This window comes from Desmodus rotundus, chromosome 13 (genome assembly GCF_022682495.2).
Source record: "Desmodus rotundus isolate HL8 chromosome 13, HLdesRot8A.1, whole genome shotgun sequence".
NCBI classification, from domain to species: domain Eukaryota; kingdom Metazoa; phylum Chordata; class Mammalia; order Chiroptera; family Phyllostomidae; genus Desmodus; species Desmodus rotundus.
In genome coordinates, this window is record NC_071399.1 from 30,322,285 (window position 1) to 30,340,693 (window position 18,409).

Below are 18,409 nucleotides of genomic sequence, written 5' to 3' on the forward strand. Positions count from 1 at the left end.
GCTCAGGAGCGCATCCCTGGGGTGTGAACAGGTAGGAAGGGGGTGAGGGGGATGCGGGAAGTGAAAGAGCCGCGCCCGGGGCAGCGGATAGGGGAGAGGGGGAGGGTGGGAGGTCGGGCGAGGAGTCTGGGCGGGGCCGGGGGTGTCGGAGTGGGCAGGGCAGGGCACGCTGGGAGGCGGGGCGGGAAGGGGCTAGGGACGGCTGGGAGGAGGGGAGGGGTAGGGCTTGGGGCGATGCCGGAGCAGAGTGCCTGGACGGCTGTGGGGGTGGGGGGCGGAATGTCCAGAGGGAAGTGCGGGGAGGGGCTGGGAGGCAGAGCCAGGAGGGGGCGGGGCCGGGGGCGCCCTGGACGAAAGCCCTGTGTGAGTCCTTTCGTGTTGCCCTGGCGCGGACACGCGCTTCTTCTTACGTGGTTCCGGACTTCGAGACAGGAACGTCCGCAAATTTGGTGTCCCCGCGAGTCCAAGCAGCCTCGGGTCCGAGCCGTATCGCCGCCGGTGTCCAGTTGCTCCAGCTGCGCCCGGAGCACACGGGCCCGACGGGCGCAGGGGTGAGGAGGGGGGCTTTCCGCAGGAAGATGAGGAAGCCCGACGGGAAGATCGTGCTTTTGGGGGACATGAACGTGGGAAAGACGTCGCTGCTGCAGAGGTACATGGAGCGGCGCTTTGCGGACACGGTCAGCACGGTGGGCGGCGCCTTCTACCTGAAGCAGTGGCGCTCCTACAACATCTCCATTTGGGACACCGCAGGTGAGGGCTGGCGCTGCCTGGACCCACACCGTCCTGGAGCTCCCAGGGACGGGGGGAGAGGGGATTCCTGCCCCAGAGGAGCGTCCCTAGGGCCGGGGTCCTACAGGGCAGGCCTTCCGGGTTATTCACAGGGTCCCTCCCTTCCACTGCAGGTGACCCCGTCTCAGAGATCAGGCCCCCAGTCACAGTGCAGGGTCACCCTTCACTCTTCTGTGTTCCCGCTTGTTCTCTTTTGTTGGTTAAGAAACGCTTTTTGTTCGGCTACTTGGTGCATTTAGCGACAATCCACTTGATGCTTAAAAAGTACCCCTGGCTCCAAACAGAGGACCTGTGTCACTTGTGTACCCTATGGCCATGCCTGGCTCCTGTGGCCGTGTCTGGCTCCAGAGCGTCATGGGTCTGCACTGAGCCTGCTAGTGATAACCAGACTCAATCACAGACATATCTCATTTGATATCCACAACCTCCTTGAGGGGTGAGCAAAGCTAGTATAATTACCCCCTTTTTTACAAAACAGGAAACTGAGGCACAGAGCCTTCTTTTGCAAGGTTTAATCAGGAAAGCAGGAAAGAGAACTCAAGTCTCCTCACTTAGTCCTGAGCATATCTGCATTTTCCAGTTTCTTTATTATGTGTTTGATCTTGGCTCATATACATTACGGAGCTTCAAATGATTTTCTGTAGTAGCATTTTTATGATAGGTAATGAATTATTTTTAGTGTGTGTAGTAGTTGTGATTTTTCAAAAGTACAACTTAGAAGATCTTAATTCAAGCTTTCAGTTTAACTGCAGAATTACAATGGCAGTTACAGTGTTACAATAGAATATATTTCCTTCCCCATGAAAAAGAATAAGATCTTGTAAGTAAATAAAAAAGTAAATAGTATGGCATGTTTTCAAGGAATATTCTTTTTAGAAGCCTGAAACTTTAAGGTCTGACTTTTTTTAATGTCAGCACTTTAGAAATGATGTAGATACCCAAAGGTCCTGTCTAGAATTTTAAAACTGCCGGCTTGGATGCACCAGTCTGCTAAATAAACAAGATTTTAACTAATTCTCTATTCAAAACGGAATTAATGACACCCACCAAAGTACATCTACTTCTCTTCTCTCCTTCCTCCTTTTTTATTGCTGTCTTTTTTGTTACTATGGCAGTTAATGTCTTGACCAATTTATTAAAATCATGCCGTAAAAAGAGCACTTTCCAGGTACTCCTCGCTGCTCTTTCCTCCAGCTCCAGGCTGCGCAGTGAGGTTTCTGTTAGATCCTTTACTACCTGAGCTGCTGCTCTAGCATTAGGCATTTGCTAGCCATGGAACACAGGCTCTAGAGGTCAAATCCAATCAAATTAACACGATTTGTCTGCCTGTTTTGGACAAAGCTGGCCCTTTTGCTCCTTTTGTTGACTGGCTGGACTTCATTGCTGTCCCTGGTTTATAAGAGGATAATGCAGGAATGGCATTGGGGACCCAAGCCAAGAGGCCTGTCGTGGCCACCATGAGAACCTGCCCTTTTCCACAAGGTGTGGAGTTTCTGGAACGGGACCTGACCTTAGTTGGCATCTGCAGCACCTATGGTATGAAGTAGCAGTGTAATTTTGACTGGCCACTTTCTTCTTCAGTGACAAGGACATGATACAGCCGGAATCTTGATCATCAGAGGATTTTGTAATACAGCTAATGACATATCCCTGTTGCTTTGTTAGGCTCTCTGGGGCTGTGATTCACTTCCTGTCTGCCTAAGCTGCTGCCTTCTTGTTCCTGGAACCTGGGAGTGTGAGCTCAGTCAGGCTCCTGGGGCCATGCGGGCAGCCAGGCACCTTCTCCACACTGCTGACCTCCTGTGTATACATGCTTAGGGTAACCGAGACTCTGAGTCAGCAGTCACACAGGCCACCTCTGTGCCTGCTCCCGGTGATTGTGGGGTTCTGGGTGACCTGGAGGGAAAGGAGAGCTATGAATAGATACCTTTTTAGTAATCCCTGTTGGAAATTCAAAAGTTTTTTTTAAGGGATCCTACTTTTTCCCTCCTTTTGTCCTGCTCTAACTTTCTTTCCACTCCACAGACATTGTTTTTAAAGTTGTGTTCCTTTAGATTTTCATAACTGAGGCAGAAGGATGAGAACCAGCTAGAGAATGAATTGCTTTTTATTGCTGTCCTTGGTTGCATGGAGTGGGTGAGGTGGGAGTGTGGAGGTGTGGAAGGTGTTAGGTTTTTTAATAGCGTAAGGGATAGTAAGGGGTCAGAGTTTCTGTTTAACTCTTGGCTTGTCCTCTCAAAAAACAAATTATCTGGCTGCTTGAGGCCTGCAGGGCAGGTGAAGCTAGAAAGGGGAGGAGATTTGCAGGGCTGATAAGTAGGATTTTACTTGATCCACAAGATTCCTTCAGAGGGAGGTATGACAGTTTGCACGTTTGAGATGGCGAGACGGAGCTGGTAGAAGTTGACTTGTTCTATCAGGTGCAGGGAATCTCCTTCATGACTCTGCCCCTTGCATGGTTGGGCTGACAGATGTGGGGCAGTCACCAGATATGGTTTGGTAAGTCCCAGAAGGAAAAGGAGGTTGCCCTGAGACAAGCAAGAGCCCTGCCTTGACTGGTGTGGCTTGGTGGGTTTCCCACAAACCGAAAGGTTCATGGTTCGATTCCCTGTCAGGGCACATGCCTGGGTTGCAGGCCAGATCCCCAATTGGAAAGCCTGCTAGAGGCAACCGATCAATGTTTCTCTCACACATCACACATCAATATTTCTCTCCCTCTCTTTCTCCCTCCCTTCTCCTCTTTCTAAAAATAAATACAGAAAATCTATAAAAAAAAAGAAAGAGCCCCAGTTGAACTTACCACTACCCCTGCTCTGTCACTCCTTCGGTTTGTCTGAGCATCAAAAGAGATTTTGCCCATTGTTCAGCAAGTGTAAACTGAGCCCCTACTGTGTACCTGGGCACCGCTCCAGGCTCCATTCTACAACAGAGATTTTCGACCTCTGTTATCTCACGGCACACATAAACTAAAATTCTGCAGCACACCAAAAAATATGTTCTTTTGCTGATCTGACAAAGAGATATCACACTGGACGGCTATTACTGTGTTGGCTGTTGTCCTTTCTTTTTTAATTTGACAATCTAAGGGAAAAGACATAGTGCCCCTGACTAAATCGTCAGGTATTGCCTGGTTTAAAAATTCTTGGGGCCCACCGGTTGAAAATCCCTCTTCTACAGCAGTGACAAGCTAGCTGGGGTCTCTGTTCCACGAGCTTTAAGTTCTAGAGGAGGGGGAGAGGGCCCCAAGGAAAGAAGTGGTATCGTTTCACACCTGATCATTGTTTCGAAGAAGACACAGCAGGGTAATGAGAAATTGACAGTGTGCCTTAATAGATCCCCTCACCAGGGTCCTGGGAGGCTTGACACCCCTCCTCATTTATCCCTCATTTCCCAAGGCTGCAGTCCCTGACTGACAGTAGGGTGATATTAGTTACAGTTGCATCCCCAGTGTCTGTCTCATGAAGACCATTTTTCTGACAATATATCCCCTTTCCTTCAGTTTCAGTAACATGTTCCTCATTTCCATCTGAGCCCTCCTCACTGGCAGCGCCCTCCTCATCCATATTTTTGCCTGTAGTCTGTTCATGTCCACTGAGGGATTCTCTAAGACGATACCGCTTTTCTCTTCCATGTTCCCTACAGGACCCTCACTAACAGAGTTCTTAACATCTGTATTTCTCCTAACAGTCTGTTCGAGGCAATCTATGCTCTTCCTATCATGCTTCTCAAATTCTTCCAGCCTCTACCAAGCCCAGTTCCAAAGACACGTCCACATTTGCTACAGCAGCACCCCACTCACAGTATAAAAATCTGTTTTAGTTTCCTGCTACTGCTATAACAAATTATCTCAAGTGTAGTGGAAACCTAGGTTAGACGTCCTAATGGGTCTCCCTGGCAAGCATCAAGGTGTCCGCAGGACTATTCTTTTCTGGAAGCTCTCAGGAAGAACCTGTCTCCTGGCCTGTTCCAGGCTCTAGAGCCCGCCTGCATCCCATGGTTCCTTTTTCTTTTCTTTTTAAAAATTTTAAAAAATCCTCACCCAAGGATATGACTTTTAAAAATTGATTTTAGAGAGGAAGGGAGAGAAGGAGAGAAACTTCGATCAGCTGCCTTCCGCATATGCCCTGTCCAAGCACTGAACCAGCAACCTGGGTATGTGCCCTGACCCAGGATTGAACCCACCAGCTTTTGGTGCACAGGACAACACTCCAACCAACTGAGCCTCCCAGCCAGGGCCGCATCCCATGGTTTCTTTGTCTTCCAATGTGGAAGCCAGCAATGGCCGCTTGAGTCTTTCTATTATCAGGTCACTCGGACTCTGACTGCCATGACTCCCTTTCCATTTATTTATTTGTTAAACCTTTAATACAGAATTTTATTAGAGGAGGGTGATAGGCCCCAGAGGATAGGAAAGATGGCCCTGGGGAGTTAAGGGAGCTTTGAGGAGGGGTCCTGGCCGGGAACATCTGTGCCTGTCAGAGGTAGAGGGCCAAAGAACCAGGATCTCAGAAGCGGCTATGCCATTGGTTTGGGGAATGCCATTGGTTTTTTCCTGGGGCACCAGGTGGATGTTGGGCCTGTGCCGGGGTCTTCACTCATAGAGTTGCTGCTGTGGTTTTGGGAGATGTGTTGCAGGGGCATGACGTTGCAGAAGCCACGATGGTACATTCTTCCATCTCATACAGCCAGTGGCATTTCTCCTGGAAGTTGGTGATAGGAGATAGCTTGGCATGCACAGCCTGCCCACTGAACCAGGGTTTTCTGAGTTCAGTCACCGCCTGCTCGGCATCCTTGTCATGCCAAAACTTGACATAGACATTGCGCACAGGTTGGTCCCCCAAGTTGTTGCACCCATTCATCTCTTCACTCTCCCTGTACTTCTCTTGCAGTTCTGTGAGCATCTCTTCAAAGAAGTTACTGTGTTCTTACACCTCCACGTTGCTCATGTGACAGTGAGATCTGTCTGTGGTTTAGGCGGCATTCTATGGATTCCAGCACAGGCTGAGCAGCACAGCACCATGGTCTGGCTGAAAGTTGATTTATGGTGTAGCCAAGAGCACCGGTTCGTATGGGGGCAGGCACTGATCCTTAAAGTGAAGAGAGCAGTGAACATTCAACCTTATCCTTCTCAATCCTGAATATTGAAGCTAAATACTCAGCCATTTTTACCCAAACCCTTCCTCTCCCACATTTAAAAGCCTCTTGTCATTCCATTGGGATCACCCTGATAATGTAGATAACCTGGTTTTAAGGTCAGCTGGTTAGCAGGTGTAATCTGTCTGTAACCCTATTTCCCCTTGCAATGAAACATAACATGTTCATAGGCCCCAGGGATTGGGACTGTCTTTGGGGGGTTGTTCTGAGCACAGCCAATGACCACAGGTGTGATTCTGTGGCTGTCACCTCTCTCCACCTGACCTCCCTTATCTATAAAAAGGGAACAACTGTAGTACCCACCTCCAGTGTTGTTAGGAATCAGTGAGTTACTATTGACAGAGTGCTCAGGGGAATGAGGAAGTTTTGTGTTAGTGTTTGCTAAATAAACAATAGTTTCCTGGCTCTGGGTGATTAGGACAATGAGTGCCCCCAGCAAGCATGTACCAGAGGGAACAGAGAAGCTTGGGTGGGTCCCCAATAAATAATTCTGCAATAAATGGAGAGATCAAAGAGAGTGGAAATTCAGAGTGGTTGGTTTAAGAACTTTCTTTTGAACAACTGTAGTGCAACCTGGGAGAGGATGCTGGCATTCCAGGTTATGAAATCATGGTATCTGGAAAAGAGAGAATGTAATTGCTCATACCTGTGAAGAGCAATTCACAGTGTGAAACTCACACTAGTTAGCTAAGAGGGGGCCTATCTGTGAAGGAAGGGATGGCGCACAAGTGAAGATGCCAGGTGAGACAGACTGTCCATGTGAGAACCACAAGCCCCTTGTCATTGTTCTTCCACTCAGCACAGAAGCCACAACCCCCAGCCCCACATATAGGCAACTGCTTTTAGATCCAGGAAATGGCAGAGATGCTGTGTCCAAAGTGATGTTACTTCAGGTTGGAAAGGTGGCAGTGCTGTGGATGAGCCTGGAAAGCAGCTGTCTTTGTCAGGGATCACAGAGCTCCTGACCATTGATCCTTTGGATTGGCCTGTGAGGACTCCAGGTTTAAAGAGCCTTGAGAGACTGGCGCAGAAGTGGGTAGACAGCCTAAGCAAATGTGGAGCCAGGGTGGAGGACTTGGATTGTAGCTGGCTCTCTTGTTGTGTTAGTGTGGCTGCTGAGTGGTTTTTGAGGTCCTAATATGGTGATTCTTAGCCTGACAATCAGTATTTGTGTGATAGGAGAACATCTAGTGTATTACATCCCCTTTTTCAGATCAGGGGACTGACTGCCATCACCAGTTATTGTTAATAAAGTTTTATCAGCACACAGCTGCACCCAACATTTACATACTGTCTGTGGGTGTTTTCAAATTGTGGTAGCAGAGCTGAGTTGTTGCAGCAGAGACTATGTAGCACAGAAAGAAAAAACATTTACTCTCTGACCCTTTGCGGAAGCCGTTTGCTGACCCCTGGTTTAGATCATACAAAGGGGAAAACATTTTTATAAAAATCTTTTCTGTAGTTATAGAAACTCTCAAGTGATTAGCATTCAGTGATTGAAGGACCCATAATTCAGTTACACTCAACAAGCAGAACTCAAGTTTCTCCTGTGTGTGTCTGCTCTTAGCTAGAGTAGGGTGAGGGTGATGGCCTAGATTTAAGATTAGCATGAGCTTCTGAAAAAAAGTCTTGGAAATAAATCTTAGTTGAGGTTTGGAATCTGGAAGCTAAACTTGGAAAGTCTGTGTTGTAGGCGGGCCCAAGTCTTTGTAGGAGGGTCCATATCTTTGTAGGAGGGTCCATATCTTTGTAGGAGGGTCCATATCTTTGTAGGTGGGTCTAGCTCTTTGAGGTGGGTCCATATTTTTATTGTTACTGGCGACTTTGAATGGGTGTCTTTGGGTGCAAATCCTCCTTTACAGAATTATTCTGCTTTAGTGACCAAAAACAGTGGCCTGAATATGAATATGGATATTAAGACAGGTGGAAGAGAATCAGCTGTTGGGTTCAGCAAGGCAGACAGAGTGCCATTATACTGCGAGATTCCCAAGCACAAAGGGTGCTTGTGAGCAACTGCACGTGCTGGGAGGTCAGCCCAGAGTCCTCCTGGAGGGGGCGCCAAGAATTCTGGGGGTGGGAAGAGGTATTTAAGGCTCACTAGTGTGGTGTTCATTCAGGAGAATTTAACTAATTAAGGTCAATCATATTCATTAGCTAATACCCAATTCACATGTAATGTCTCTGGAAGATAATGCCATGCTTTGTTATCTTTAAGTTTGCAGGAGAAATAGAAACTGTCCAATTCCAAATTGCCCATCTAGCTCCTTTGAGACTTCATATAACTCCCCTTCTGTGAAAAAGAAGTGTTACACATACTCACATCCACATGTTTAAACAATTGTTTGCTCTTAGAATAATGGCTTCATCACTGTGATGACAGAGTTTCGTGGTCCTGCCATCCCGTGCCCATTGGCCTAGGCAGGTGCCAGGGTTCCTTTTACCCTGGCTGACCCAGGCTCCTGTCTCTCCTGTACACTGCTGAGCGGGGTGTCTCTGTTGGGCCTCTGGACCCAGTGAACATCCCTGCTCAAAGCCCCTCCCAGCCTTCCTGGATTACCTTTCCTCTTCTTCTGCTAGCCATACAGGTGCCTTCATGCTTGGCCAAGTGCACTAGGGGTATTCCTCGTTTCATTCCACTTCACTTTATTGTGCTTCACAGATATTATGTTTTCATTAACATTGAGGCAAGACCCTGTACCAGCAAAAGATTACAACTCACTAAAGGCTCAGATGATGGTTAGCATTTTTTAGCAATAAAGCATTTTTTAATTAAAGTATGTCCATTGTTTCTTTTTAAGATATAATGTTATTGTACACTGAATAGACTATAGTATAGTATAAACATAACTTTCATTCATGGGGAAACCAAAAAATGAATGTGACTCACTTTATCGGACTATTTGCTTTATTGCTGTGGTCTGGAACCGAACCCACCAAACCACCAAGGTGTGCCTGTACTTGTAATTCATCACATATGCGTGTCTTCCCTCTGATCTCACCTTCACTCATGGTCTCTTTCTCTGGGAGTTTCCCCTCTCGTGGAAATGCCCAATTTGAGTTTTATCCCATCTTTCATTGTCACTTATTTTGTGAAACAGCCCTTGGTCATTGTAGCAGAGGAAGAATTCCTCTTCAGACCGTGCTGCACAGTGACCTGGTGTTCCTTATTGTGCTCTGCCTTTTAGCTATTCTTGGTACCCGTTTGTCTTTCCTCTGATTTACAAACTCCTGGAGAGAAGATTGGGGTGGAGAGAAGATGGAAAAATGAATTCCATATTTATTTTTATGTTCTCCATAGAATTTAGCATTTTACTCAACAGTATTTTTTTAAGCTAAGTTTTTGCTGAATGAAATTGTTGAAAGCCATGGGAAAAATTCGGGGAGGCAGAAATAAGTTTTATTTTCTTAACAATATATTGACTCTGAATGATAAAATCAATGTGAAAATGTTGTCATGTACTCTAGAATGCAGCTGAAATTAGGCCATTGTGTACATGGTAAGGAAATACTGGTCCGTGGCATTAATTATATGTGTCTTTAAGCAACTCTGTAGGAGTTCATCTCTTTTTACTTTGACATCATTAAAAATCTATTTAGAGACGAAGAAGAATACCTCAGGACCTTTACTTCTAGGAAGATGGAGCACATGTACTTTTCTCTAGTCTTCCCACTAATTACAGCTGAAACCTTTGAACCTTAAATACAAAACAAACATAAAAGACTCTCAAAGGTGGAGTGAAGAAGGCAGATTGGCCAGGGACCTTGAGATCTAAAGAATGAGTCAATCAGGTGAGTTCTGTGGGCTCTCTTTCCACCTCATTTATACAAGACTTGGAGCTGAAGAAGTCGGACATTCAGGGTGGTGTCCAAGAAGCTGAGTAGCAAGTCAGGCTCTCATCCCCACTGGGTCATAATGAGCCCTCCTACTTTGTGGTGTTGGTGGAGGCCATGTGGGGAACTTGGACTTGTGCCTCCACCTGTCAGGAAAGAGGCAGTGCCTGCTGTAGCCCCTCAGCCCCTAAGAGATTGTGTCAGAGGGAGCCAGCTAAAAGGTAAGGCCATGTAAGATCCAGAGTCTCATAGCACAGTATGAAAATGCCCAGGTTTCAATTAAAAAATCACTTATTATGCAAGAACCAGGAAGATCTCAAACTGAATCAAAAAAAGATAGTCTATTGGTGTAACACCAAGATTACAGAGATGTTAGAGTTATCTGACAAAGATTTTAAAGTAGCCTGTATAAGAATGTGTTGATACGAAATTGTAAATACACTTAAAAAAACGAAAAAATAGGAAGCCTCAGCCAAAACATGTTTAAAGAACAACCAAATGGACATTTCTGAGCTTAAAAAAGTCATTAACCAAAATAAAAGGATAGGGAACGGAAACAACAGACAAATGCAAGGGAGAGAAGACGGTACCCATGAACAGAAAGATAAAACAAAAACCATCACACAATCTGAAATACAGAGAGGAAACAGACTGAATGAAAGTGAACCGAGCCTCAGGGACCTGTGGGGCAAAAGATTTAACATTGTGTCATTGCAGTTCTGGAAGAAGAGAAGGGTGAGGCTGACAAAATGTGAGCAGAAATAATGGTTGAAGAGTCCCCAAATTTGGCAATGGACATAAACCTGCAGATTCCAGAAACTGAGAGAACACAAACAGGATAAATTTAAAGAAACTTGTGCCAAGACCCATTATAATTAAATTCTAAACACTAAGGGACAAGTTAAAAATCTTGAAAGCAGCCAGAAAAAGTCAGGATGACAGCAGCTATCTCATCAGAGACTGTGGATGCCATAAGGAAGTGGCACAATGGATTTCTAACTACCTATTTGTACTTCTTAATCCTCTCATCTTTTCACTCATTCACCTACATGCTCTTCCCATCTGGTGACCTTTTCCTTAAGTAAGTCCCTTTAACATTTCATATAATATTGGTTTGGTGATGATGAACTCCTTTAGTTCTTTTCTGGGAAGCTCTTCATCTGCCCTTCGATTCTTAGTGATAGTTTTGCTGGACAGAGTAGTCTTGGCTGTAGGTCCCTGCTTTTCAGTATTACTTGCTAATTCCTGCTAGCCTGCAAAGTTTCTTTTGAGTAATCAGTTGATAGTCTTATGGGAACACCCCTGTAGGTAACTAACTGCTTCTCTCTTGCTGCTTTTAAGATCCTCTATTTTAACCTTTGGCATTTTAATGATAATATGTCTTGGAGTGGGCCTCTTTGCATCCGTCTTGAATGGGACTCTGTTCTTCCTGGCCTTGCATTTCTATTTCCTTCACCAAATTAGGTAAGTTTTCTTTCATTATTTTTTCAGATAGATTTCCAATTTCTTGCTCTTTCTAAACTCCTTCTGGCACCCGTATGCGAGAGTGTTGGAATGCTTGAAGTTGTCCCAGGGGCTGCTTACACTGTCCTTATTTTTTTGGATTCTTTTTTCTTTTTGTTGTTCTGATGGGTTGTGTTTTGCTTCTTTATGTTCCAAGTCATTGATTTGATTATCAGCTTCTTATACTCTATGGTGTTTCCCTGTAAATTGTTCTTTATTTCCATTAATGTATCCTTTATTTCTGACTGAATCTTTTTTATGCTGTTGAGATCCCCACTAAGTTCCTTGAGAATCCTTGCAGTTCCTTGCAGTGTTTTGAACTCTGCATCTGATAGATTGCCTGTCTCCATTTCGTTTAGTTCTTTTTCTTTTGTTCTTTTTCTGGAGTTTTGATCTGTTCTTTCATTTGGACCATGTTTCTTTGTCTCTTCATTTTGTCAGCTTTCCTATGTTTGTTTCTGTGTATTAGGTAGAGCTGTGATGACTCCCTGTCTTGGTAGTGTGGCCTAATGTAGTAGGTGACATGGAGGGTCCAGGGGTACAGCCTTCCCTGTCACTCAAGTTGGATACTCGAGGTGCTCCCTCCATGTGTGCTGAGTGCACCCTCCTCTTATAGTTGAGCCTTGATTGCTGTTGGCAGGTCAATGGAAGGGATTTACCCAGGCCAGTCAGCTGCAAGGACTGACTGTGACCTCTGCCCTCTGTGGGGGATCAGCTGTGTGAGGACAGGGTGGTAAGTGCTCTGATATAGTCTGTAGCTGCCCACTGGGTGTGCAGGCTCTGAGGTTTTCTGGGTGGTACAGGCCAAGGTCAGCCCTTACCTGTGTTATGTCCAGGGCCACCTTGTCTGAGCTACAAAGCAGTCTGAGATGGCTGCTACTTGTGCTGGGCTTGGAGATTCCTAGATGGACCCAAGCTGTGAATCTAGGCTCACTGTTGCTAGTGCTGGGCCTGGGGCCACGTAGCAATAGGTATAGGGGCTAGGGGTTCACCAAGGCTGGCTGTTGCTTGTTTGAGAGGATTTAGGACATTGTGAAGCAGGAGCCAAGACCAGTCATTCATATGTAGAAGTCACATTAACAGCTGTGTGGGCTGGTAAGTTGGGTGGGACGGAATTTTAGGGGATCTCCAGGGTGGGGCCAATAGTGTTAGCCAAGTTGATGGAGTCTCAGATATGGCACCGGCCTGCTGTCTCGGTGGCTCTGTGGGGGAAGGTTCAGAAAGGAACAATGGCCTCTGCCTGCCTTCCTGTCCCCCAGCTCTCACCTTGATGCCAGACACTTCGTTTCCTCCCTCTATGCCACTGGTGACTTTCAAGCTGCTACCCTGTTGTTGGAGCTCAGAGGGAGTGAGTCTGAATAAGTCCATGTGTGGGTTCTTTAAGAGGACGAGCTTGGGACTCCAGAATTTTCTTCTACTCACCGAGTCCCCTCAGGTTTTCACAGCCAGAAGTTATGCAGATATATCTTCCTGGCACTGGAACCCTGGGCTGTGGGTCCTGGTGTAGGGCTGGGACTCCTTGCTCCTGAGATATCCCTCCCGAACTTTTATCCACCACATGGGTGTGGGACCAGCCCTTTCCATGTCTGCGCCTGTCCTACCAGTCTGAATGGATGTGGTTTCTTTAATTCCGTAGTTGTCAGACTTCTATTCAACTCTATTTCTGACTGTTGTGAGTGATGGTTCTATATTTTAGTTGTAATTTTGATGTGGTTGTGTGAAGTGGCGAGCTGTTTTTACCTATGCTGCCATCTTGACTGGCACAATATATTTCAAGTGCTGAAAGCAAAGATGAAAAATGTTGATATGTAATTTTTGTTCATCTTCAGTCCCCAAAAGTGACTCTGGAAGGACATGCTTCTATTTTACATGCCACCATCTCTCAATTCAGATCTTTCCATTTGTCTGGCGTTTACATTATGGCACTGCTCTGTTGTCTATTTTTACGTGAATGTCTTTTCTACACTCATACGGTAAGGAGCATTTTGACACTGGCTTCTTTTGCTTAATGCATTTGAGATGCATCTGTGTTGTTGTATGGGCTCATTCCTGTTCATTGTTGAGTGATGTTCCACTGTGTGGAGGTGCCACTTTGTGGTTTTGCATCACCATTTGAAGGATATTTGGATTGTTTTAGGTTTTTGGTGATTATGAATAAAGGCACCATAAACATTCATAGAAGTTTTGTGTGAACATACATTTCTGTCTCTCAGGTAAATGACCAAGGAATAGGCTACTCGGGCCTAATGGTAAGTGTATGTTTAACATCCAGTTGACCCAACATCATTTGTTAAAATTATTAACTTTCTGGTCAATAATGTTTGATATACAATACTTACTTAGGTTTTCTTGTATAGAATGGAGCATATATTATGTAGTCAGTTAGCTTTTAGACACCTTCATGAAGAAAATACTCTATTTCTTATATTCCTCAGGTGACTTTATGCAAGCACATGCGGACAATTCAACAATGGAAAGTTCATTTATTTCTCCGCCAGTGTAATAGAAATGCAGTTGGAAAGGCAGGGCACTTAGAGAGTAGCACTAGAAATCAGAGACCTAAGAATTATAAAGTGTTAGTCTTGATTATTTTCTTGGCCATTGATCAGACAAATTTAATCATTTATTATATCTCAGCACAGAGTCTTAGAAGTTGTGGGGCTTGGTGACAGATGTGTCAATCACTAACCCCTTGTTTCCGCTGGTAACTCATTTCCACCCAGCATTCAAAATCGAGTAACTCTTTGCGATCCACCTTTCTGCACAGCCCAAGCCAACCCAAATTCATAGTTACTCTAGTATTTGTAACCCAACATAAGCCAAGTTGAGCTTGCATCTCCTACAAAGCACTTCCTAAATATTTGTTGATTTGTTCTTTGCAACTAAAAGATATTTATGTGAACTGAAGTCTTCCGTCCCTCTGGTCTGGCCTCTCTCTGTGCTGGTCTCAGGCTTCTGAAATAACTCAGCTACCTACTGCTAAGTTTCCCATTTTGCAGGGGATGTGCATCAGATGGTCTTGGACCTGTGGGCCAAGTGGAGCTTAGCTTTGACCTCTCTGAGTTTTTTTTCAGCAAAGATGAGACCAGTCTGACTATCATAGAAGCCATTTTTCAGCTTTAGCACTTTTGAAGATCCTTAATTTCCCAGCACAGTGGGAATCACTGAGTTTGGAATATCTGTTGCAGGTAGCCATGCAACAGAGCAGTTTAAAATTGTAGAGTCTGGCATAATCCTGTAAAATTAGAACAGGATTAAAAGGACAATTTTCTCAGCTTCTTTTTCTTTCAGATGAGGGAACAGACTCAAGAAGTTACTTGTCCTACTTCCAAATGCTAGTTGGTGGTAGAACAGGGGCCAGAGCTGGGGTCTTGTGACTCCGTGACCATTCCATGCTGCTTTTCCTGCTATTGCTATCATATATACTATGTTTAATTCCAGGAGCATCTGTGCTTTAAAAGTCTCCCCTACTGCAGTCTGCTGAGGAACCAAGGCAGCGTTCCTATGGAAAACTGGCTTGGGAAGTGTTTCCTGAAGGGTTTCCAGGTTGCTAATGTACAGCCCTTACTTTCCTGGAGGCCCCTGCTTGTGCAAGTAGCAGGGATTTCTGTTGGCTTCCTGGGTACCAAATATCAAGCCTAGTGCCTTTGGGGCTTAGTCTCTTATTTCTTACAACTACTTTGTGTGGTTGGCATTGTTATCACCTACCTTTCAGAACAGGAAGCTCAGACATAGAGAGGCCCAGAGAATTTGCACTGGATGCTGAGGAGCCTGTACTTCAGGTCTGTTTTTTGTTATATTTTGGTCTTTGTTATGGCCTTTCTCTTCTCAAACAAAAGAACAAAATGTGGTACTACTGGGAACCATGAAAATCATGTGGAGTTGCTGTCAGTTTGCTTTTTTCTTTTTTTTTTTTGTTTCTGAAAATTAGAGGTATAATTATTATACATTTAGCCAAATAGTGTTAAAATTTTAGAAAAAATTCTAAGCCATGAAAAATTCCCGAATCAGGCATTTTCTTGAAGGACTCATGGCCTAAGTGAAATTAAACAAGTAATGAAATATGGCTGTTAAAGTTGTTCTGTGTAATGCTAGTGCTAGTACATCAAATAACACTCAAAGGTTAAAAGTACAGTATTATCTAGTCTATTATTCTACTTGAATTATTTAAAATTAAAAAAAAATTGTTGGATCAAAAGAACACATGCATAATGTCCTAACTGAAGTTGCTTAGCTAATGTACTCATGTTTATTAGTGTATCCTGCTGGACTATTTCGCTATTTATCTTTTTAAAGTACTTAATTTTATTATTAACAGCCTTCACAGGTATCTAGAGCTGACCTTGTGGTAGATAAACATTGACGCCTCATAGAAAAAGCTTTTTTGTTCTGGCTGTACCTGGAATGCTTACCTGTACCTGAAAGTAAATGTTCAGATATAAAGAACAAATCTAATGGCATATTTGTAATGCTTTTTGTGGGTGTGACTAGCTGTCACACAGCCTATGGCCTTACAAAGTCCTTGAGGAATCCCCCCAAAATCCTCTGCAAAGCAAAGCCTCCCTAGGATGAAGCTCCATCATAGACTCTGGCCAATTAACAGATGCTGCCAACGTCTCACTTACTGTGTGCCGGGTGGTTCTAGCCTCTGCATTGTCACTCATTAATCCTCTCCAGCACTCGAGGAGGTACCAAGGTTAGATCCTGTGCAAGTTAACATGGGCCTGGAATGGGCTGAGCTGGGATCTGAGCTGGGCAAACTGCCCCAGTGTTTATACACTTAGTCACCAAGTCATGCTGTATCCTTTGCAGAAGTGACATCTACTCTAAAGTGAGAGTGAACTAGGACAGAATGCTCCTGTATGTGACACAATCATTGTGTGTGTGTATAGGATGTGACACATACGTACGTTCTGTTTAGTGCCTCGTGTGCCTGTGAACTGAAAAGACATTGCTGTGCCCAGAAGTGGTCAGTTAAAAGTAGCCCCAATCTTTTGCTCTGTCTCATAACTGACAAAATTAATGTATTAAAATACCTGTTCAATCAGTGCTTTACTCATGGAGAATTATATGTACTTTATACATGTGCCTTTATGTCTGAACATGTCTGCACTGTGTTTCTGTCACCTGAGCCAGCCTGTGCAAAGGAGTTCCTAGAATCCTATTTCAACCAATGGGACCGAGGCTTTCCCCGTCCAATCAGAGCTGCACCGTTCTGACCAACAAGAGTGGCTCTATTTTGGCCAATAAGCCAGTACCTTTTGGACCAATCCAACTGTGAGGATTTGGAGTCCTCATTTGCATGAGAACAGACCTATCTGGGACCAGGGGCAGGGATTTCTGTCTATAGAAGCCCGCTCCCCACTGGCTTGGGGAGTGCATTTTCTCTTTCCATGGAAGAGTGAAGGCAGTGTTTCCCTGGCTGTGCTGAAACACTCATGTCTCGCAGGAGCAGAGCCCAGCAGACCAGCACAGTCCAGAGCAGACGGGCATAGAACGGAGCAGACCAGAGCGCAGTGGAGCACACAGTGCAGCATAGAGCAGACTAGGGAGGAGCAGAGCTGTCTAGTCGGAGAGGGGCCTGGTACCAGGGCCACCTGGCCCCTGGGCTGCCTCCTGGCCCTGCTGTTTTCACAGCTGGGCTGTATCACAATTGAGCTGTTTTACACTAAATAAAGTTTCCTTCTTCATCACACCCCAAATTGGGGATTTCTGTTGGTGCTGAATTGGCGCCAGCGACCGTCAGTTGACAACAGTATGCTTATTCCCAGCTTCCAGTTGAAGACCAAATGACCCACTGTGTTTCCATGGCATCAGATTATCAAATAGGAATATAGAACTCAGAAGTAAAATGGTAACATTTTTTCCAAAGTCAAGGTATTATGACTTAACTGCTTAAAAATGAAGAACGATGGATAGGAATAGGCCCTCTGCTCAATACGAAAGGGCAAATTTTATAGTATCTCATTGTGCCCTTTTGATATATTGCTTTGTGATTCTTTTGGGGGGGGAGATGGAGAGTTTGTTATCTTCCCTACTTTGCACTCACTTTCATCTTTTTGTGCATGTCCAGGCTCTAAGGAGCCTTGTGTGGCCACCTCAGTTGCTGCCTCAACAAAATGCCTCCAAGGTGCTCTCTAGTTTTAGTGTCCTAATGTGCGCATAGCAGCACTCGGCGAGAGTGAATCCATTTGTTCATCAGTCCAGACTTTTTTTTGAGCACTTCTCATGAACTAGACACTGTGTCGAGCTCAGGTAACAGCGATAACAAAGTAGGCAGCCTTTCCTCGTGGGGTGTAAGTCCAATGGAAAGATTGGCATCAGACAAAGAGTACATATAATAACACCACCTGCGTTAAGTGCTGTGAAGAAAAGGTGACAGGACAGGCGTTAATTGGCAACCTAATTCAGAATTGGTGGTGCGAAGTAGGTCATTTTCTGGAAAACAGTTTTGCCTCTATTTGCACATCACTTCTTCATTCCTTTGTGTTTTTCTACATGTGTTCCTCTGTTATCCTCCACATTTCCTGGCATTCCTGTGTGTTTGTCCCTTCTACCCCTGTGCCTTCCTGACCTCTTTGAGCTGCTTATGACATATGTCTGGCTGTAGGGTAAGTGGAGGCAGTCTGGCTTCCTCTCCCAGGTGTCTGGGTAACTAAGGGAAGCAGTGTTCCCATAGCCTTGGAGGGGCCTGATAACTAGTGTTCTCACAACCTTGAGACTGGGTCCAATAAACTATTCCCATAACATGAAATGGGCTCACATGCACAGAACTATGTTATGTTATGTAAGGTTTTGGCAGTTTTCCGGCTTTGTTCCCCTCTAGTACTTAAACGGTGGGGCTTCCCACTAGAGAGGCACACAGCTTGTGGCATGCGTGGCTTGCCCACCCATGAATAAAGGCATGTCAAGCATCCCCATGGCTCCGGGCATTTTCTTCCGTCTCCTGGAGGCAAGAGTGGATCTGCTTGGTCTTCATCGGTTGCAACACACTGGCTCCCTCATTAAATGAGCTAAACGAGATCTTTAACATTATTTTTTTAAATTGTTTTTAAAGATAGTAAGGGGGCGGGGAGAGAGAAACATTGATTTGTTGTTCCACTTATTTTTGCATTCGTTGGTTGATTCTTGT

General features: G+C 45.0%; 1 protein-coding gene and 1 pseudogene across 1 annotated transcript in view; one reads left to right on the forward strand and one right to left on the reverse strand.

Moving 5' to 3' along the window:
* Positions 1-340: 340 nt before the first annotated feature.
* Positions 341-18,409, forward strand: part of RAB20 (RAB20, member RAS oncogene family) — a 36,191-nt gene continuing 18,122 nt past the window's right edge. Inside the window, exon 1 of the mRNA XM_024578967.3 lies at positions 341-750. Coding sequence (XP_024434735.1) covers positions 579-750 — 172 coding nt within the window. The 5' untranslated portion in view covers positions 341-578. The remainder of the gene's footprint in view (positions 751-18,409) is intronic.
* LOC112321440 (splicing factor U2AF 26 kDa subunit pseudogene) lies at positions 5,168-6,048 on the reverse strand (annotated as a pseudogene).